General features: G+C 40.7%; 3 protein-coding genes and 1 long non-coding RNA gene across 4 annotated transcripts; 1 reads left to right on the top strand and 3 right to left on the bottom strand.

Annotated features, from left to right (window-relative positions):
- Positions 1-5,866: 5,866 nt before the first annotated feature.
- LOC102788963 (SLAM family member 5-like) lies at positions 5,867-6,589 on the bottom strand. Its single transcript, XM_006783934.3, has one exon. It carries the CDS (start codon positions 6,587-6,589, stop codon positions 5,867-5,869), a length of 723 nt encoding a protein of 240 aa, XP_006783997.3.
- Positions 6,590-11,775: 5,186 nt separating this feature from the next.
- Positions 11,776-14,441, top strand: LOC148099866 (uncharacterized). Its single transcript, XR_015719888.1, has 4 exons — positions 11,776-12,238; positions 12,614-12,766; positions 13,139-13,228; positions 13,827-14,441. It is a non-coding gene; the product is annotated as an uncharacterized LOC148099866 (long non-coding RNA).
- A 2,265-nt stretch (positions 14,442-16,706) lies between these two features.
- On the bottom strand, positions 16,707-17,435 carry LOC148099865 (pregnancy-specific beta-1-glycoprotein 8-like). The gene has a single exon (XM_087849663.1). The coding sequence runs from the start codon at positions 17,433-17,435 to the stop codon at positions 16,707-16,709; it is 729 nt and encodes a 242-aa protein (XP_087705789.1).
- A 3,455-nt stretch (positions 17,436-20,890) lies between these two features.
- LOC102788392 (uncharacterized) lies at positions 20,891-22,208 on the bottom strand. Its single transcript, XM_035904756.2, has one exon. The coding sequence runs from the start codon at positions 21,950-21,952 to the stop codon at positions 21,158-21,160; it is 795 nt and encodes a 264-aa protein (XP_035760649.2). The 5' UTR covers positions 21,953-22,208; the 3' UTR covers positions 20,891-21,157.
- Positions 22,209-22,229: the final 21 nt, after the last annotated feature.

Below are 22,229 nucleotides of genomic sequence, written 5' to 3'. Positions count from 1 at the left end.
AGTGAGTCTTTGCAGCAGTCTTAAAGCTTCCTTTTCTCTAATCTTTGTGGTTTTCCTTTGTGGTAAGCATGATCATGGAAACAGTTGTGATAAGGAAGTCAGCCCAGTGCACAACACACATGAGGACATGAATATCGTGTCTGTGATTATATGAAGAAGTAGACTGAGTAGTCTGACTGCCCCACTGTAAATGTTCCTGTCTGGTGCCAATCCCGAACACACAAACCAGATTAAGTTCTACTGGTTGTAAAAGTGGATAGAAGGTAATTTGATGTTTGTTGCATGTTCCTTTACATCAGTATGTTTGTGGTGGGGTGTGACTTTTGGCTCTTTGGTACTACAGTGTTTTTAAACTCCAGGAAATCCCAATCCTGAGGGCTGTTCAAACAAACACAGCAGGAGTTATTAGATCAGCTCTTGGTCGAGTCGTGTTCAGATAACAACTTCCAGATTCGATCCAGAGATGTTTGGCATGAAGCAGTGTTCACGGTTTCAGAATAAGCTGTGAGTAACCTTGAAGAGCTGCTGGAGTTAACCAGGCGTTTGAACAAACGTCTAATAAAATATTTTATTCCTGTGCTCGGAGCAGGCAGCAGGCCAGATACACAGACAAATGCTGGTGGTCAGTCCAGAGATACTGAGAGGTTTGAGGACCACAGTGTCGCCAACCTTACAGCACTTCTTTACAGACTGAGAGAAGCTGGTTAAGCTGATGTCTCCGTGTTCACAGTGCAGAAGTAACAGCAGCGTCAGAGGTCCCGCACCCTGTTCCTGTTTTTTAAGCCAGGAAGAGACGACGCTCCTAAATAAAAACCAGTTCATGAGCAAATCTGTTCCCAGGAAACACATTATACGTCCAGCTGTTTATCCTTTCCAGGTTCGCAGGGAGACACAGACAGACACTCACACACAGTTTCTAACTGCATGCGTGTCTGGAGTACCCGGAGAGAACCCACGCAAACACGGGGAGAACATGCAAAGTCCACATAGAAAGATCCTGGCCTGGTGGAGGACTTGAACTCAGGACCTTCTTGCTGTGAGGCAACAGTGCTAACACCCATACACTGTTAATTACATTATTCAGGATCTCCATCTGCTTTCCTGACTGATCCCACTCTCCATCATCCTTCTTCCAGAAGTACTCGACAGGCCCGGCTTCGTTAATGACTCCCTCACACACCAGTTTACATCTCTCTGAGGTTGAATTACACAACAGCGGCTGGTGGCACTGCTTCGATCTCCACAATCTGATATACCTGACTCTGGACCTGGTTGTTGATCTCCAGTGAATACAGTCTAGTGTCCGCTGCAGTCATGTCCCTGATCTCCAACACTCCTGTGTCAGTGTTCAGAGTGGTTCGTCCTTTAAACTTGCTGTAATATGTCAGAGGAATCGAGTGTTGAGGTGTCCACGTTTTACAAGCTGAACTGTGCTGTAGTCCACAGGAATCATCCTGTTTAGTCCATATTTATGTCTTGTAGAGGTGGGAATCACCATACATCCCACGATACGATATTATCATAATACTTAACGCACGATACGATATTATTGCAATTTTTTAAAATATTTTGCGATATTCAGATTCTGTACATAAAGGTAAACTTTATCAATATTCATTTTCTCTAATATCAAAGTCTCACACTCAGTCTTTCTCTCATTTCAGTTTGATTGTTGACAAACTGAACGGTTTGTATTACAGTCTAGTCCAACTTAACTGAATCAACCATCTGGTACAATTATAGCTATTCTGAACTATGCAGTTTATGAAAACTATGCAGCCCCTTCAGCAACTGAAGAATTTGAAAGTAAATTAAAACAAAATATAATTTTACATTAAATAAAAAAGTTTTAAACTTAGTTAAAATAAAACATGTCTTAAATTAAAATAAGTAAACTGTCATGTTTATTGCTGCCATAAACAAGTTAAACACATTTGGACAGTGAAGGAATGTCAGGATTCTTGCTCAGAAAAAGGATCAACATGCTCTGAAGTCAGAGCACAAAAACCTTTTTGTAACAAAATATCGATTTCTGCTGTCCCTGTATCCATACATTATTAGCAAACAAAATATCACCATGCTACACAGTATCCATTTTTTCCCCCACCCCTAATGTCTTGTACACACATTTAACACAACTTGTGACACAAAGCTTGCCTGCTACTGTCACAGCTAAAAAGACATGCAAAGATTTACAAAACTAATAAAGGAGTGTGAAAAAGAAACGAATGAATCACTGCAGGCTGGATCATCCACTAACTCAGGTAACTGTGATCCAGCACAGAAAAACACAACTTCCACTTGCATCACGTTATTTTTTTTTAACTTACTTTGAGATTTAATATTACTTAATCTAGCTAGCAGGTCTATGGAGTGCAAAGAGTGCCAAAATCAAAGTAAATGCATTATTAAAAAAATGAATTACAGGTCTCAATAAATAATTAAAATAGGAGTCAAATATTCAATCATATATTTAATAATAATAATATTTAATTTCATATATAAGTAATCAATTCCATAAACCTGTAATCAATTAATACAAATAGTATTTGTTATGTTTAATTATTTCACTAATATTTCATGGTTCATGGCTACGGGTTATTACCATCTGATAGTTTATCCTGCACAGCATATTAAGACAGACTGATCCCAGGTAATAGACTGATGCGAGGGACTCGGAGCAGCAGGAATGTATTTAGAATGAAATCATAACTGTCTGTGACGGAGCAAAACACCCAAAACTGCAAGAAAAATTTGAAACTGTCCATTTCTGGGTCACCAAATACTCAATTTATTTATATATCGCCAAATCACAACAACAGTTGCCTCAAGGATTTTTATATTGTACGTGTTACACCGCTGAAATGATGGGAAACTCATCTCCCATGCAACATATTTAATTTTACAGAAAACTGTAAAGACAGAAAAATGTCTGATTAATCAGTTCTTTCAGCAGGCCGTACGCTGCCTCTTCACCACTGACACACTTCTTCTAGTGTCGACAACATTACTTTATACAAGTAACTTATACAGTTTCATATTCATATGCACCACTTCTGTAAACTGCTTAAATCACAAAAATACATTTTACTATACGCATGAATAACATAGTGAACTCTCATTAGTTTTATCTTGTTTTTACTACTGTTTTAATCTATTTATGAACCTGTCTTCTTAACTGTATTTAATAAACTAGATATTTTTCTTAACATATTTTTATAGCATTCACTCTTCATGAACTAAACATAAAGCAATTCACATTTTCTCTTATTGTGCAAAACATATATATTGCGACTTTAACCCAAAAATACCTGCACCGAGCTCACAACCTTTCGGTACAGTCTAACACTTGGATCGGCACAGGCTAACCACTGGACCAACTTGGAAATTAGCTCTTTAGCTTAACATTCGCCACACACAAGACATTTATCATTAATCGCCACTGCTGTCTGTCACTTTTATAACATCTGTTTATATTATCAACCACCCAGCTTACCTGTAAAGACAGAAAAATGTCTGATTAATCAGTTATTTCAGCGCGCGGGCCGTACGCTGCCTCTTCACCGCTGACACTACTTCTTCTAGTGTAGCGTCAGCTACCGATGCGTACAGGACTGAGCGCCCTCTGCTGGTGGAACTTATACAACAGTAAAACTGACATTACAGCGGCCTTACTAAAAGAAAATGTCTCTGAGCGTCAAATAAAATGGGGGGCTACTATTTTCATGTCTCTGTCTTTAACATAGTGCCACATATGGTCAAAACCGTACAATGAGACAAAAAAAACAGAGAAAACACCAAGAATCATGTGTTCATGCTCAAATGCACTTTTAAGGTTTGCTTAGGCGAGAGTCTGGTGGTGTAATCATCAAACATCTGGTCAGTTTGTCAAGACAGAGCTGCAAAAGTGCTCGGATGTTCCCCAGATGTCAGGTCCCGTCAGCCGAACAACCAGCGATCAGCTGACCGGCGGTCAGAGCTCACGAGACCCTCTGTGAACAGCTGGCTCCCAGCACACTGACCCTCACCTCTCAGTGGAGGTAAACACAGGACATGATTCACTGAGGTGAAGCAGGTGATGTTTAGTTTACTTCAGGGTTTATTTGTTCCAGTTTGGCTGAGACTGAAGTCGCTTCATTCGTTCAAATATTTACAGCTGAAATATCTCGAATGTAGCTGACTAACGTGAGGAAATCTCTTCTAACATGTTTATGGTCACTTATAAAACTTTAAATTGGAATTTAATTAGAGGATCATCAGGGGGTCCTTTTGTCCCTCTGTGGGGGGAAACTCCCACTAGGTTTAAATCTGGGACTCTCCACCATTTGACCTTAGAACTGAAGAAGCTTCTCGGATGAAGGTGAAACGTCTTCAAGTAACTTAAAGAAGTCCAGACGCTTTTCTTTGCAAGCTCCTTTGACTACAATGACCTGGATGACTGAGAACCTTCACAGACATTTAAATTGGAAATGCTCACACAATCCAGAGTTTTTCTGTAAATCTCTTTAAATATTTTTATCCAGTAAAGTCAGAAATAAAAATCTTCTATTAAAGAGATTAAAATATATATATATATATATATATATATATATATATATATATACATATATATATATATATATATATTTATATATATATATATATATATATATACATATACATATACATATGTATATATATGTATATGTATATATATATATATATATATATACATATACATATACATATACATATATATACATATATATACATATGTATATGTATATGTATATATATATATATATAAATATATATATATATATATATATATGTATATATATATATATATATATACATATATATATATATATATATGTATATGTATATGTATGTATATGTATATGTATATATATGTATATGTATATGTATATGTATATGTATATATATATATATATATATATACATATACATATACATATATATATATATATATATATATATACATATACATATACATATACATATACATATATATACATATACATATACATACATATACATATACATATATATATATATATATATATATAGGCTTTTATAGCCCGTCAGGACATTAAAAGTTTGCTGAACATTTATTTTAAAAACATGAAATGATCATTAAATTGCTGGAAAAACATTTTTTTATTAAACTGAGATGAGGCTGTTGTTATCTTGGTCACTGATGTCACAGATCTGTAAACTTTGCCTGATCTCTCACCATATTTGTGTCTCCGTGACAGGTTACAGATGAATAATTACTTTCCAAACACGATCTGTATAACAGTCGCAGGAAGAAAGGACACTTCAGGCAGGTGAAGGTGAGTTTTAAATGCAAAGTTCAAAGAAATAAAAAATCATGGAAAATATTGAACCCTGAAGGCACTTCACAGAAAATATAAATAAGTACAGAGATGAAAAAAACAGTCTGACAAAAGAAAGTCAGACGTATAAAACCACAGACCTGAGGGGGCGAAACTAAGTGGGCGCTACGAACACGAAGGACGGAAAACTGACAAAAACAGGAAGTGAAAACATCAAAGGTGCAGAAAAACCAAATCACCATAATGAGTAATGATGAAAGAGGAACTAATATATCAATGACAAGTGCGGACAAAGGAGATACAAAAACTCTAAAAAAGACAAGAAAGGAAAAACTACAAACATGGCCGACCATGATGATCATTAGTGTGGAAATAAAGCAGAAACGTTTTACAAGCTAACAAACAGCTTTAATCTTCATCATCATCATCACTTTTACTACATTTACAGACGTGGCGCGTCTCTCGTTTCTGCCTCAACAGGTGGACGACCACCACAAAGACCCCCGCGACCCCAGAGGTCACAGCGCCTAAACTCCATTTGTAATCTGGGCCTTTGTTAGCGGTTCGCTCTCTGTATCGTCACTGACCGTCGTCGCTGATGATGAAGATGGAAAGCGAGGCATTTGGAAGAGTGGGTTAGGGAGAGGTTTGCTGTCTCTCGCACTCACTGGGTTCTTCATCCTGCAGGTGAAATTCGTAACACGCTGCGTTTCCTCATTATTGATGATCTCCATGTTCGTTCCTGACTGCTTCCACTCTCCGTCTCCGATCCTCCAGGAATACTCGACAGGCCCAGCAGCGCTGACGTCTCCGTCACAGCTCAGCGTGCAGCTCTTTGAGTTTGAGTTGCACAACAGCGGCGTCACACTCACCTCAGGCTGAGGCGCTGCTTTAATCCTCACAGCCTGATGAACCCGACTCTGGACCTGGTTGTTGATCTCCACTGAATACACCCCAGTGTCCGCTGCAGTCATGTTCCTGATCTCCAACACTCCCGTGTCAGTGATCAGAGTGGCTCGGCCTTTAAACGAGATGTGATCTCGCAGCTCAATCAAGTCTTTCACCCACTCAGCCAGCAGGTATTCATCACAATACCACACGATGCTGGTGATCTGTTCAGAGACCGTCTGAGGGCTGAGCTGAAGCGTGTCGCCATCCTCAAAGTACTTCTTTACAATCTGATCATGAGAGAAGCTGGATGCAGCCAAGAGCAGCACAGCGAGGAGCCAGAAACCAGCCGAGATCTTCATGTTCACAGATCAGTGCAGGAGTGACAGCAAACCACGTGTCAGAGCTTTCAAACCCTTTTCCACTTCCGTACAGCCTGTGGTTTCCTTCAGCGAGCGCAGTGCGTCTCGTCGTGACATTTTTAAAAGAGAAGGCAGTCTCAGTCTTTGCTGATTCCAGGATGTTCCTCCCACAGTTTCACCAAAATGACCCAAATGCAGCGAGCAGACAAAATAAACACAACGAAGTTTTAATTAAAGTGAATCTAAAACAAACTCCTGAACAGACAACAACAAATAAAAGAAGTAAACAAAGAGCAAAGCACAACAGGAAGTGACTGAACAGCAGAGCACAGAACCAAAGACATCGACTTAATGATGAGAGATAAGAAGACACCAGGAAGGCCGATGAAGTCTAAACACAATACTCTCTGTTAGAGAACTCCCAATAATCAGTTAGATATGTGATGACACATGGATACATATGAATATTACTGTTAATCTAGAATAATCATAGAAACAAATGATAACAAAACTCAGAAAAACAAACTCCGAACTCTCCAGAAGTTTATCAACAACTTCATGTCTAATTAATTTATGTTTTTGCTCCAAATAAAGATAGAAAACATTAAATATCTATGACGTGGTAGCCAAACACATGTACATTAGATATAACTGAGTCTGATCAGCAGCCAGGCAGCTGCTGCTGGTCGCTCTTCATCGTTGTTTCAGAGCCAGAGTTCAGTTAGAGAGATTATTCTGAGCAACACCTGCTCGGCAGCGTTCCTGGAGCTGTCAGTAAAGACTGCAGAGTGCAGGCGTCAACTTTAACTCGTGTTTGATGTTTCTGGTCGAGACAAAGTTTCATCATCGAGTTCGTCGTCACTTCCTCCTCTCCCTTATGAAGCGCCTTGAGGCGACATTTGTTGTGATTTGGCGCTATATAAAAAAATTGAATTGAATCCTTTAGCAGCTGTCTCCATCACTCAAAGCTTCTCTGAAGTTCACTCGTTTGCTGTCCCGGTGATCAGGATGTCCTCTCCTTACACCGACTCACTGCTTCATCATGTGGTACAACATGCTGTTAATACATGAACAGGAGCAGTGACATGAAATGGGAGCTGAAACTCCCCCAAATCATGCAAACCAAAAGCAACGAGCCTGCTTTGAATATCACTGATAGCCTCACTTCTATCACTGAAGGCTGATGTTAAATCAAATTGGAAATGCTCACACCGGGAACATCAGAGTTTTCCTGTAAATCTCATTAAGTATTTTTATCCAGTAAAGACAGAAATGATAAATGAGGCTCTTATAGCCCAGCAGGACATTAAAGGTTTACTGAACAATTATTTTAAAAACAGGAAACGATCATTAAATTGCTGAAATAGGGTGGATCCATCACAAAGCTGTTCTCTCAAACCTGTTCCATGTCAGGTTACTACGGAGCCCCGCAGGGGACATGGGAGAAAAAAAATTAAGACGGACTTTTGCAAGATCTCGCAAAAGTTTTGCAAACGTTTTGCAAGATCTCGCAAAAGTTTTAGCCGCATTCTTCCCATTAATTCAATTCAATTCAATTCAATTCAATTTTATTTATATAGCGCCAAATCACAACAAAAGTCGCCTCAAGGCGCTTCATAGATACAGAGAAAAGCCCAACAATCATATGACCCCCTATGAGCAGCACTTTGGCGACAGTGGGAAGGAAAAACTCCCTTTTAACAGGAAGAAACCTCCAACAGAACCAGGCTCAGGGAGGGGCGGGGCCATCTGCTGTGATTGGTTGGGGTGAGAGAAGGAAGACAGGATAAAGACATGCTGTGGAAGAGAGACAGAGGTTAATAACAGATATGATTCAATGCAGAGAGGTCTGTTAACACATAGTGAGTGAGAAAGGTGACTGGAAAGGAAAAACTCAATGCATCATGGGAATCCCCGGCAGCCTACGTCTATTGCAGCATAACTAAGGGAGGATTCAGGGTCACCTGGTCCAGCCCTAACTATATGCTTTAGCAAAAAGGAAAGTTTGAAGCCTAATCTTGAAAGTGGAGATAGTGTCTGTCTCCTGAATCCAAACTGGAAGCTGGTTCCACAGAAGAGGGGCCTGAAAACTGAAGGCTCTCCCTCCCATTCTACTTTTAAATACTCTAGGAACAACAAGTAGGCCTGCAGAGCGGGAGCGAAGTGCTCTAATAGGGTGATATGGTACTACAAGGTCATTAAGATAAGATGGGGCCTGATTATTTAAGACCTTGTATGTGAGGAGCAGGATTTTGAATTCTGGATTTAACAGGAAGCCAAAACAGGAGAAATATGCTCTCTCTTTCTAGTCCCTGTCAGGACTCTTGCTGCAGCATTTTGGATTAGCTGAAGGCTTTTCAGGGAGTTTTTAGGACTTCCTGATAATAATGAATTACAGTAGTCCAGCCTGGAAGTAATAAATGCATGAACTAGTTTTTCAGCGTCACTCTGAGACAGGACTCCAAAATGACTCCAAGGTTCCTCACAGTGTTACTGGAGGCCAAGGTAATGCCATCCAGAGTAAGAATCTGGTTAGATACCATATTTCTAAGCTAGCAACCTCGACCTCCCGTTAGCTCGAAGCTAACGGGAGGTCGAGACCTACTACAGCCGGGAGGAACACCGCTTTCCCGGCACATCGTGCCTCGACCTCCCGGTCGGCTTCAAGCCAGCGTCCGAAGAATGCGGCTAAAACGTTTGCGAGATCTCACAAAAGTTTACGGCAAAAGCTTACGGAGCCCCGCAGGGGACATGGGAGAAAAAAAAATTAAGACGGATTTTTGCGAGATCTCGCAAAACTAACTCGGGATCTGGTGACGAGCAGCGCCACTGAGTGACAGCGAGGTGCACAGTCTGCACCTCTGTAACCTCACAGCTGGGCGTCCTTCATACTGAGATACGGCTTAGAGAGCAAAGCCGAGTGCAGCTGAGAGCAGCAGTGCCAGGAGCTGAACGGCAGCCGACGTGTTCACAGATCAGTGCAGAAGAGATCAGAGATCTTAAAGCTTTTCTTCTTTTGAACACTTTGTGGTTTCCTTCAGTGAGTGTGGTGAGCTTATGGTGAAAGCAATGAAAAAGGAAGTCGGCCCTATTGAAGCAGCGTGTTCACATCCACAGACGTCACACTTTGTGATTTCTTCAGATGCCGTCTGGATCTCATTGTTTGTAGTTCATCTTTAAAGAACTACAGCTCCCAGATTACTCTGCTGCTTCTGTTTGATCGCGTTTAAGACCCTGATATGTTAGTAGTTGTCTTTACTCGCTTAGCCGGGTGCAGGTGGTTCGGCTGAGATCAGCTGTTCTGTCTCACAGTATAAGACTCAACTGTAGACTCTACTATTTTATTCTTTATCATGCTGCTGTAACACAACAACTTTACTCATGGGATCAATAAAGAATCGATTTATCTAGAAAATACACTCTTAGTGAGCAGAATTATATTCATTCCTATTAACATGAAGCTAACACAGAGAGAACTGGCATATGTTGGTTTTAACACTGTGACATCATAGCAACAAGGTCTGTGGTTCGAATCTTAGCCGGACTGGAACAGGTCGCAGCGTCTCCTCAGGTGAACTCCACTGTTGTACGTCCAGCTTTTTTATTCCTGTCACTGTGCATGTCAGTGTGCAACCTGTTCTCTGGACATTTATTCAGCTGCAAATCACAACCAGGCGCTTCATATTGTAAGGTGAAGCATTTAACCCGAGGAAATCAGCGCCCAGTTCAAAATGGTCATTTTCATCCAGCATCCAGTCAGAGCCCGCCAACGTTTCCTTACATGCCCTGTGGTGTGTCGTATGTGTCTTTAAATCCAAGCAGAAACCATCCAACATACGATTAACATGTTAAACTGTTTAAATCTCTACGTCCACCTCTGTCACAAAAATGGAGCCAGACTGAAACTCTGAAGCTTCAGCAGATGTTCTATGGGGCGCCGTTTGTAAAGTGAAACATGCTGAAATTAACGGCAACATTTTTCCACATTTAGCTCAAAACCTTACAAAAACATGTTTTTTCAAGTAATTTTTTACAACATTTAGTAAAGTATTTGTAACTTTTCATCAAATGTTAAATGTTAAATCTAAATATTTAGGCTAACATGCAAATTTATTGTACGGATCAACGGAAATACCAAAATAAAAGCTTCCTGAAAACCTCCGGTGCAAAATTGCGTCTGCTCTCCCCCTCACTTCTCCCCGCCATGTGCTGCTTCACTTCTTGCCTACGAGCATGTCCAGCGATTTTGCTGGACATGCTCGTGATCCGTGCAATAAATTTGCATGTTAGCCTAAACATTTAGATTTAACATTTAAAATTCTGTTTTAAATATGAAAGTTACAAATATTTTACTAAATGTTGTAAGAAAGGACTTGTTTTGAGCTAAATGTGGAAAAATGTTGCCGTTAATTTCAGCATGTTTCACTTTACAAACGGCGCCCCATAATGTTCAACATCTTTGTCTGGCTCACACAAAAACACAGCAGTGTTTGAAACCAGTGCTTGGACTGAAAAGAGCAAACCTGCACACTGACAGCAAGTCTGAGAGCTTTATTTACAGGATATGTAGGAAAGACCAACACAGGTAACTGCTGTAACTGCTTTACACTGACCTTGGTGAAGAGGTTTGTTTTGACGTCTCGCTTGACCGTCTGATCTTCCTCCATTGACCTGTGGACTGGTGCTGCTGAGCAGGAAAGCAGCAGAGAGCGTGCAGGCTGTGGACAGGTAACAACCAGGTGCTGGGTCCTTCAGCCACAAACAAAGAACGACTCCAACACACAGTAACAGCATAAAAGAGCCAATTACCACCACAGAGGCTGCTCGCTGACAGGCAGTGTTGGGAAGGTTACTTTTAAAATGTATTCCATTACAGATTACACACTGAAAAAAAGGCACTGGCCATCTCTTGGATTTATGTAAGCATCTTGCATGTATTTAACACAATTGCCTCATGTTTTAAAGATAAATGTAACCATATAGTGTAAAAACTACATGATATGCAGAAAGGGTGTATTAAATTGTTCATATCATGTTCAGGTGAAGTAAGTCAATAAGATAGCAACATTAAATCTCGTGAAACCACGCGTGATTTCATCTCGCGGGCTTTGGATCGTGGTTCAAAAAAGGCATCCATCTCAGTCAAGTCCAGCAGCCAACTCTCTACGTTTTTGGTATGTCTTGATTTTTTGAATTAATATTTACCATATTTCAGCCAAATGTAGTTAAACGTCTAGAGTGTCGCAATGTAACATGCTAAAAAAGACCCGTTAGCTTATTTGCTGTTTTATCTGTTGTCAAAGAATTGGCGCTTTTTCATTTGAATTTGTCTTTGGCACAAGAGCCGTAATATCACATTAAACCTAATTATGAGGCACTCATAACATAATTTGGTTTTCTGTGTGAATAGATTTGCCAACTGACTCTTCAGTTACATTGTGTATTTACTGCACCGTGGTGTTAGTGAGATTTTGGACATTGAACAGCTTTAGCTAATATCATTAGCGGCATTATGCTAGCTTACATCCCTACCCCTCCTGCCCTCACCTGCTGTCCTTTTGTTTCTGTTTTTTTTTCACATTGAGAGACGACCCCAATTCTGCATTTCACCAGGAGTCAGCTGATGGATTGTGGGTTCAAGGTGTTATGGTAAGAAAGTATATTCTATTTTCGCTTAAGGTTTCTATAACTTAATTATAATAGGTTTTGTATAATTATTAGGTGCATGCATACACCAATAGACCACCCTATTAATACAACTGAGAAATCCAAAATCTGCCATAGGTTTAACTTATACCTGTATGTATTGTCAGAAAGGTGATTACTGGACTCACATTAATGCACACTTGAACTAAAATGAGGTTGTAACTTGTGGGTTGTTGGGTTGCAAATCAGAGACAAACATCTTTGGATTTTTTTTAATCCCATAAGATCTGGAAACACAGTTTTTATTCAACAAAACATTACTGATTAACCAAGCACAGTGCCTGCTGTTATTTCAAAAATAATTTTATGTCATTTCAGATAAAATGCAGCATTCCAGTGCATCCCAAACATGCCTTTACAGTCAAGGTTTCTGACGGAGCTGAGTTTCTCGCTGACAGTCTGCTGAAAGTGTTTGCAAAGTGATCGGGGGAACAGGGCACAAAGCTAAAGGATGTAGCTGCCATGATGACAGTAAGAACTTTAAAATTCTTTAACTACAAAGTGTATATGTATTGCATTAGGTCAGTAAAAGAATTTTATGCTGCATCCATTGAAACAGTCAACTATTACCTGTGAGTACTGATTCCACTGAAAGGATGCCATAATTTTCATCATGCATTTACTTGCCCACTGAGAAAAATTTATCTTTTTTTTTAAAATATATGTTCTGGAAACTATATATCCATAAAGTTGATGTCAAACAGGAATTTTTGATATTGCTTTGTAGATGCTGGTGTTGCATGTTGACTGGTTTAAAAAGTCAAGAGTTTTTGTCTGGGATCATTTTCTTCTGTGCTACTGAAAAGTTCACAAATCTCTGTTTTCTTTGTTATAATACTTTAGGATGACATTAATGCTCAAAGGGAGTCCCTCATCAAAGTGCTCCGCATCCGTGTGAAAGACAATTGCAACATCTTGGTGCAGGAGTTCATGGTAAGTGTTTTATGAGTAGATTGTGGCTTTGCAACATTTAAAAATGCATTTAGTTATCCACTTGATCCTCATTGGACTGGTTAGGACCAGTAGTTCTCTTTAATAATTTGAAGTTCACATGAGGCCTGGTAGTGAACTCGGCCGCCGGCCCTTGAGGCCCCACCCCCACTCCTGTATTAGGGGTCACATTAGTGTGAAAAAACTTTAAATTTGTCATTCTAGTGAACAAAGGAAAATCCCACCAATATTTACATTAGCTTTTGTTTGAAAAAAAAAATGACCAACTGACCAACGGCTAACCAAATTGTGGGGCTGAAAGTCTAAATTCTAACATCTTCTGAGTGACATAACCTGGATTTCTGATGGGCCGGTGTCTTTCTAACAAAAACTAATGTAAAGCATTTGAAATTATTATGTTTTTCACTCTCTCTTAGAAACTCTGTTAGACCATGAATGGCAGCATGGCAGGCCACTCTTTGGCTATAGCTATTTACTATGTTGCTTTCATTGGTTTAAATTACTCTGACATTAGAACTGGTAGATTCGAAAGAGATGAGTTTAAAAAGGAATCTTAAAAAAATGTTTTGTGTTTAACCAGGACTTGACTGAGGCCACTGCACAGATTGAGAAAACCACAATGAACATCTGTCTCCAGAGGATACACCAGGCAATGACTTTTCTGATGTTGGCATCATCATCAAGGGTATAGCAGTTCTTCAAGATCTGGATAACGTGACCTTTGCAGTAGCCATGCTGTTTGGACCTTTTTTATTCCTTCAATATGAGTTACCCATCACAACTCTGCTACACTTTTGAGGTGATTCAAAGGGTGGTAATGGAGTTGGATGCAACTCAGCTCTCAAGAAAAGCTCACAACTAAGACAAAACTGCTCCTGCAAGGAAAGCTCACTGTTATGCATGCAAGGTGATCAGCTCTAGGTGAGAGGACATTTAAATCTCACACTTGTTCTGCTGCATTTTTGAAGCTCAATTCCAGGAACAGATCGCAGGGTTCATTTTTATATACTCTGCAACTGCCATGAGGATGAGCCGTTTTTTTTGTTGTTGTTTGTTTTTCCTTTTGCTCTGTACAAGTTCTCTGTTTGTCTGTTTGGCAGCATTTTTAAATTTCTCTTTGTATTTTTTCTTTCTTTTACTAGTGAAGAGATGTAGTGTGAACAGTTATACAGTGTAAATATCCCATATGGGTCGTGTGAAATGGTATTTTCAGTTGAAGTAAAGAACGTTGAATATTTCTAAGTGTGCTGTTTTGAACCAGGATGTCACAGTATGATCAGTGCTGTAATTTTTGACAGTCACTGTATCAATGTTATTTTTCAGTCTCTTGAATAAAGTTTTTGACCTGCAAGTGCTAATTTCTTTAGTTATTGGGGTAAAATGGGTAATGTTAATAGGAAGGTGTTTGCCAATTCAGTAACCTAATTTAATGTTAATGGAAACTAACATTACCTCAAATTGTTTAGTTATAATTGTTGCTTAACTGAATCTTGACATCAGAGGCCTTAAATAGAATGTTTTGTATTGTCCTGTAACATTTTTAAAAGAGTCTAATTTCTTTGCTGTGATTGATTCCAGAGAACACGGAAGAACTGACAGTATTTAACTGTTGATTTATATAGATTCAGTGGAGGAGTGATGTCAGTTTAATTCTTTACCTACTTTCAATGCAGTGAAATTAGACATTTTGTTTTTAAAGGTTACTGGTGGATGCCAGCAACCATCTTGGAAAAGAACAATACAATCTGTTATAAGGCCTCCATTTGAAAATTGTGTATTTGACACTAGAATATAATAGCAAAATGTAATTTGAAGATAACATGTAGTATTTAAGTGACCAAGTAGTATTGGGTAAAAGTTATTGAATGGTGTTGGGATAAAGTGAAAAAATTGTGAAGGATTAAAATATTCCATGAGCTCAAATTACTTCATCAGAACATGTTTAAGTCACATTTTATCAACACAAATTGCACAGGTTTATTGAACATGAATAAATTGTGTTAATTTAACTCAATTGTTTAAGTTGCTGCCAAAGCAAAACATCTGTGTGCAACAAATGTCCACCATTGAATTAAGTAAATCCAACAACATATTTTTTTCAGTGCAGATTACATGTCTCAAAATGTATTCTGTAACGTATTCCGTTACGTTACTCAATGAGAGTAACATATTCTGAATACTTTGGATTACTTAATATATTATCATGCTGTTTACAACTACATGAATGTACTATTGCTGTGATTTATTACTGCTACTGAAGGTCCGCGGCTCCGAACCGTAGTAAAGGGACCTCTGGCTAATACGGTGGGTTCTGTGTCGGGCTCGTAGCCGAAAACTAGCTTTACTTTGTTGTCTGGGTCAACTTTGCTAGCAGAGACAGAGAGAGGCGTTGAAAGGCTGCTCCAACAGAACTTATTGTTTCAGAGGAAAACACGAACACGGTGTACAGTCGAGTCTTAATAGCTTACTTACAACTGGGCTCGTCAGGCTCTCTTCTTGGCTGCAGTGGTTATTATTATATTTACATGCTTCCAGCTCCCGTTTCTGCTCGATGACAGCTCGTACTTTTCCTTTTTCTCCCTCCCTCGCTCACAGACACATAACGGGTATGACAGTCCATTCTCCCTGCAGCACGGACTACACTGCCCATGATGCTACATTCTTTAGAGCTATACCTGTAGCATTCTGCCTGTTAGCTTAGCACAACAACAACAAAAAGGCCTCTCTCACCCAGGAAACACGCAGAGAGAGAGCGTCACCCTGTAACCATGGCAACCGTAACGCTGCCGCCTGGAACAACAGAACGTAGCTGTCAAACAAAACCCAAACAGTCCTGACCCGCCACAATATGAAACAGGGAAGTACCGCCGTGTAATCCATTTATTTCAACAAAGTAACTGTATTCTAAATACCACCTTTTTAAACGGTAACTGTAACGGAATACAGTTACTCATATTTTGTATTTTAAATACGTAACGGCGGTACATGTATTCCGTTACTCCCCAACACTGGTGATAGGAGATGAGACTGAAGCTCCGCCCAGCGAGAACAGCCGGCCCACAGCTCGACCTGAGAGAAAACAGACAGCGAGAAGGAAAGAAAACCCAGACGGCGGGATCGTGACAAAACAGGAAAGAGTTTCAAATGTGAGAGAGTGCAGCCAGAGATGTTGAACAACACAAGATTTTAATGTTACTTTGAGTTCAACCTTACAAAGAAATCAAAGAAAACAGAAACAGATCAAACAAAAATAAGAATGACGTGTAGATAAATACATTTAAAGCTATAAATACACCGAAGTAGACGGTGAAGCAAAGAAATCCCAAAGAAAAAAGAACTACAAACATGGACGACCACACTGGTAGAACAGTTTTACAAAGCAAAGAAATGAGCTGCTCTTTGAACTTCAGTCTTCATCAGGACTTAAAGTGCGTTTTCATCGCTGTCAGCAGTTTTTCTTTTACAGTTTCTGAAACAAAAAGCAGACGAGCACCGCGACCACCGCCAGGACGGCAGCGCCTACAAGCGTGAGGATCCACCATCTATAGTCCAGATTTCTGTGCTGGTGAAACGGGTTAGTGATGGGTTCGCTGTGTCGCTCACTCACTGGGTTCTTCATCCTGCAGGAAAACATCTTCACACACTGTGTTTCCTCAGAATTATTGATCTCCATGATTTTTCCCAACTGTTCCCACTCTCCACCTCCGATCTTCCAGAAATACTCGACAGGTTCGGCGTCTTTAACGTCTCCGTCACAGCTCAGTGTGCAGTTCTCCAAACTCGAGCCGCACATCGGCGGCCTCACCGTGACCTCAGGCTGAGGCACTTCTCTGATCCTCACGGCCTGATGAGTCTGACTCTGGGGCTGGTTGTTGATCTCCACCGAATACACCCCAGAGTCAGCTGCAGTCATGTTCCTGATCTCCAACACTCCTGCGTTCGTGTTCACCTCTGATCGGCCTCCAAACCTGCCGTAATATGTCCGGGGAATCACATCTTCCACCCATTCGGCCAACAGTTCTCCGTCCCGCTTCCACACGATGCTGGTGATGCGAGCAGAGACCGAGGCAGGTTTGAGGACCAGCGTGCCGCCGAGCTTGAAGTACGAGCGTATAATCCGGGCCTGAGCGAACCTCACTGCGGCTGAGAGCAGCACTGCCAGCAGCAGAAAGCCAGCCGATGGCTTCATGTTCTCAGATCAGAACAGAAGTGAAAGAAAATAATTGGCAGAGATCTTTTTCCTCTTTTCTGCGCTGGCAGTGATTCCCTGCAGGGAGTGCGGTGAATCTTGTCATGAAACCATTTGTGAAAAGGAAGTCAGCTCCCTGTGTGGTCACACTGAACTGGCATGTTCTCATCCCAGTGCGTCACACGCTGACATTTTCTCACCTCCTGATGCTTACAACCATGTGAACGACTTTGGCGGTCAGCTGCTTCGCCCTGATGCACACAAACACACCACAGTTTGTGCTGGTTGGTGGCAGGTTGCATCCAGTGAGTCACGACCCCATGGCTGGTCACAACCATGACTTACAGCAGAACTCTGTAAGAGTTTTCTTCTTCTTCACCTGCAGGATCCACATGTTGGTGGTGCACATTTGTCTTCCTCGTAGCTGCTTCTCACACCGATCGGGTGGCGGCGCTTGTTACCTGAGGGACGCCCTTAAATGATCCCAAATGAAAGACTAATAGCCTGATTTTAATGGCCAGCAGCTGGGGTCTGTTCACCTGCTTGGTCTGAGTGCAGCCTTTGAAACTACATCTCATAACATCTTAGAGCAGACGAGCTTCAAGTGGAATTATTGACACACCCTTAAACTGGTTTAAATCTTATCTCTCGTAACAAACTCGGCTCATTCACTTAAAAAGTCAAATTCCCGTCATTTCCAGTTACTTCCAGCATTCGCTGAGGATCTGTCTTGGAGTCTCTCCAGTGTGTAAATCTGTGTATCTACTTCCTCTTGGTCATATTTTCTATACTAAGTATTTCCACTGACAGAGACACAGAAGACACAAAAACTCTTTAAAAACAAACAAGAAATGATCCAAAGAAAACTACAAACATGGCGGACTATGATGATGTAAGCAGTTTTTCAAAGCTAAATGAAGTAAAGCTACATGACAGAGACAGAAAACTACAAACATGGCGGACTATGATGATGTAAGCAGTTTTTCAAATCTAAATGAAATAAAGCTACATGACAGAGACAGAAAACTACAAACATGGCGGACCATGATGATGTAAGCAGTTTTTCAAAGCTAAATGAAGTAAAGCTGCATGACAGAGACAGAAAACTACAAACATGGAGGACCATGATGATGTAAGCAGTTTTTCAAAGCTAAATGAAGTAAAGCTGCATGACAGAGACAGAAAACTACAAACATGGCGGACCATGATGATGTAAGCAGTTTTTCAAAGCTAAATGAAGTAAAGCTACATGACAGAGACAGAAAACTACAAACATGGCGGACCATGATGATGTAAGCAGTTTTTCAAAGCTAAATGAAGTAAAGCTACATGACAGAGACAGAAAACTACAAACATGGCGGACCATGATGATGTTAGCAGTTTTTCAAAGCTAAATGAAGTAAAGCTACGTGACAGAGACAGAAAACTAACCATCAGAGTAAAACAGGAAGTGAATGAAATGAATAAAGTTATCAGACACAGCAGGTTGAGAAACACTGAGCGCACAAACTGAACTCTGTAACTGTGACCAACACATTTCAGATGCTGATGTGACTTTCAGACGGCTTTTAAGGTGGTATGCATCTTCAGAATACACAGCACAGACACACAGGAGAAGTTTGAATGTTTAGCGTATGAGAGTTAATGTTAATGCAAACTTCACCGAGTCCCCCCCTCACATGTTTACAGCTGAGCCCTGCATGTTTCTGCTCCTCAGGAATAGACGACAGGTATTTTAATGCAGAGCAGGAACATGCATGTGAGCACATAGCGACTTTCATGGAGTCTTTCTGTAGATCAGAGATCCTATACGCCTGAGTCTCGGTCCTCAGACCCCACACAGTCCAGGCAACGTCCAACAGAGTTTGTTATAGCATGAAAGACATTGATCCTCCTGCAGCTCCGGCTCATTGATCTGAACTGCTTCTCTGTTTTCAGAGAGAAAATCAAAGTGTTTCTGATATGACGGCAAACTGTTTTGTTGGTAGCTGATGAGGCTTTTTGGGCTCTCGGAGGCTGAGATCTGAATTCTGGAGCTCAGGACTCACCCATAGAGGCTGCTCAGTCATAAATGAGCCTCTGCTGTAAACCTGGAGTCTGTGTGATAGCTGAGCTGTGGCAGCATCATCCATCATCAGCAGAATACTGCAGCAGCTTCCTGCTCTTTAACAACTGGCATAAACAGAAGTGACTGTGTGGTGATGCTGCAGCGGCATGCAGAGGGACCAGCGCAGAGGGTGTACTGGTAACCTTTGTCAGCAGCAGAGATGGGCAGTAACGCGTTACTGTAATACGATTACTTTTTACAAGTAACGAGTAAAGTAAGGGATTACTGTTGCAAAAACGGTAATTAGATTATCGTTACTTTCCCGTAGGAACGCTGCGTTACTGCGTTACTAAAACCGTGATTTTTTTGCGAGAATGTCTCATGACAGTGACGTAAGCGAGTGCGACGTTCGTGACAACAGCTGTGTGCAGATCAACAATGGATCATATATCGAGTGCAGAGAGAGTATGAGCGTGCAGCGTTTAAAGCGTGGAAGTACTGACCTTACTTTGAGTTTGATTCCATAAAAAGTGACAAAAACATTAGTGTCCGTTGTGCGTGGGAAGAAAACTTCTTTTTACAGCGAAAAAAACCCCTAAACTTCCAAACAAGCACCGAGTAGCTACGACGTAATGGGAAACTCACAGAGAAACTCACGGATTCTTCCACTGACCGCTGCACACCTGCACCAGGGTAACCCTCCGCCTACCACACTCCTGCTTTACAGGTGAAAATAGAGCAACAGGACCGCTAGTCTTTGACTTTACTTATTTTCTGCTGTGTTTTACTTGCATCTATTTGAAAGACTGAGTGTAAACACAAATTATATACATATATATATATATATATATCTCACATGAAATATATATATTTTATTTTATGTGCTGGAATGTGCAGAAAATAGGTTTAAATGCTAAACTAATTTCTTCCAGTCAGAGAATGTTGCAGATAATTAAATGTTTGTTTGATGCATAAAGTTAAAAGATTAAAACTAATAAAACAAGTTTTAAAAAGAGACTTTTCCATTTGATTACATTTTGTATGATGATTATGTAGAAAAAGTAGAATTGGGCTGAAAGATCTATCACTTTATCACCTATTCAGGTTGTAAATCGTGTTTTTAAAAAGTAACTTAAGTAATTAACTAAGTAATTAATTACTTTTGAAAATAAGTAATCAGTAAAGTAACGGGATTACTTTTTGGGGGAAGTAATCAGTAATTAGTTACTGATTACTTTTTTCAAGTAACTTGACCAACACTGGTCAGCAGTCATGCTTTCACTGGGACAGCATGCCCCCTATTGGTGGCAAGCTTTACAAAGCAAAACATTAAAAATGCTTCTTAATATTGGCGCTTCCACCTATGTGAGGATTCAGGAATGAAAATCTTTGGAAGTTTCAGACGCAGTGACAGAGACAAATAAACACATTTATTACAGAACAGCTCACATGACAGAGATAATGTGACGGTGTGTCACAAAATAAGACAAAAAGGACAAATAAAGACAGAGAAGACCAAAGAAAACTACAAACATGGCTGACTACAACTGTATGCTAAATTATGCTTACTGTAGAAATGCAGCAGAGCAGTTTAACAAAGCTAAACATGAACTTCCCTCTCAGTACAGCTGATGTGCTTTACTCTTCATCAGGAAATCAAAGGTGACAGTTCATTTTAAACAGCATCATCATCACTTTTTCTGCATTTACAGCCAGTCTGTAGTTTCTGACACAGAAAGTAAACAACCACCACAAACAGTGCGAGGATCGCCAGAGATCTCATCACAGCACCTAAAGTTATAACCCAGAGTCCACAGTGCAGATCGTCACTGTTTGCTGGTTTTATTCGGTAGAACACATTGAAGAAGGCTTTGCTCTCTTTCTCACTAAACAGGTTCTTTATTCTGCAGGAGAAAGTTTCCACATGCTGTGTTTCCGCATCATTGATGATCTCCACGGTGTTCTCTTTAGACGTTGCCCACTCTCCTTCATCCTTCTTCCAGAAGTACTCCACAGGCCCGGCTTTGCTAACGTCTCCCTCACACACCACTTTACATTTCTCTGAGGCTGAGCTACACGCAAGCGGCTTCACTTCCACCTCAGGCTGGGGCACATCCTCGATCGCCATAATCTTATGAACCCGACTCTGGACCTGGTTGTTGATCTCCACTGAATACAGTCCATTGTCCGCTGCAGTCATGTCTCGGATCTCCAACATTCCCGTGTCAGTGTTCAGAGTGGTCCGGCCATTAAACTTGCTGTAATATGTCAGAGGAATCTGGCCTTTCACCCACTCAGCCAGCAGGGTCTTGCCGTATTTCCACACGACGCTGTAGATCTCTCCAGAGACCGGCTGAGGGCTGAGCTGGAGTGTGCCACCAACCCTGATGTACTTCTCCACAGTCTCGGCCTGAGTGAAGCCGACTAACAGCAGCACAGCGAGGAGCCAGAAACCAGCCGATGTCTCCATGTTCACAGATCAACACAGAAGTGACAGGTCTGTGCAGACGTCTTTGGTTTTGTGATGTCTGTGGTTTCCTTTGGTGGGTATGGTGAAGTTTATCATTAGGCATTTGAAACAAGGAAGTGAGCCCTAAAACAGCTTTGCAACCCTTTATGGTCATTCTGAAGCAGCATCCAGCGGCGTCACATGACAGCCTGTCTCCTCAGTCGATCCACCAACGACCTGTAACAGTCCTGTTGTTAAAGACCTGCTGGGAAGCAGCATCAGGACACAAACCAGAACA

This window comes from Neolamprologus brichardi, chromosome 13, assembly GCF_056152115.1.
Source record: "Neolamprologus brichardi isolate AB-2024 chromosome 13, ASM5615211v1, whole genome shotgun sequence".
NCBI classification, from domain to species: Eukaryota; Metazoa; Chordata; class Actinopteri; order Cichliformes; family Cichlidae; genus Neolamprologus; species Neolamprologus brichardi.
This window is presented reverse-complemented; position numbering and strand designations above follow the sequence as displayed.

Coding starts and splice junctions, on each gene's coding strand:
- LOC102788963 (XM_006783934.3), bottom strand. CDS start 6,589: ATGAAGATCTCGGCTGGTTTCTGGCTCCTCGCTGTGCTGCTCTTGGCT.
- LOC148099865 (XM_087849663.1), bottom strand. CDS start 17,435: ATGAAGCCATCGGCTGGCTTTCTGCTGCTGGCAGTGCTGCTCTCAGCC.
- LOC102788392 (XM_035904756.2), bottom strand. CDS start 21,952: ATGGAGACATCGGCTGGTTTCTGGCTCCTCGCTGTGCTGCTGTTAGTC.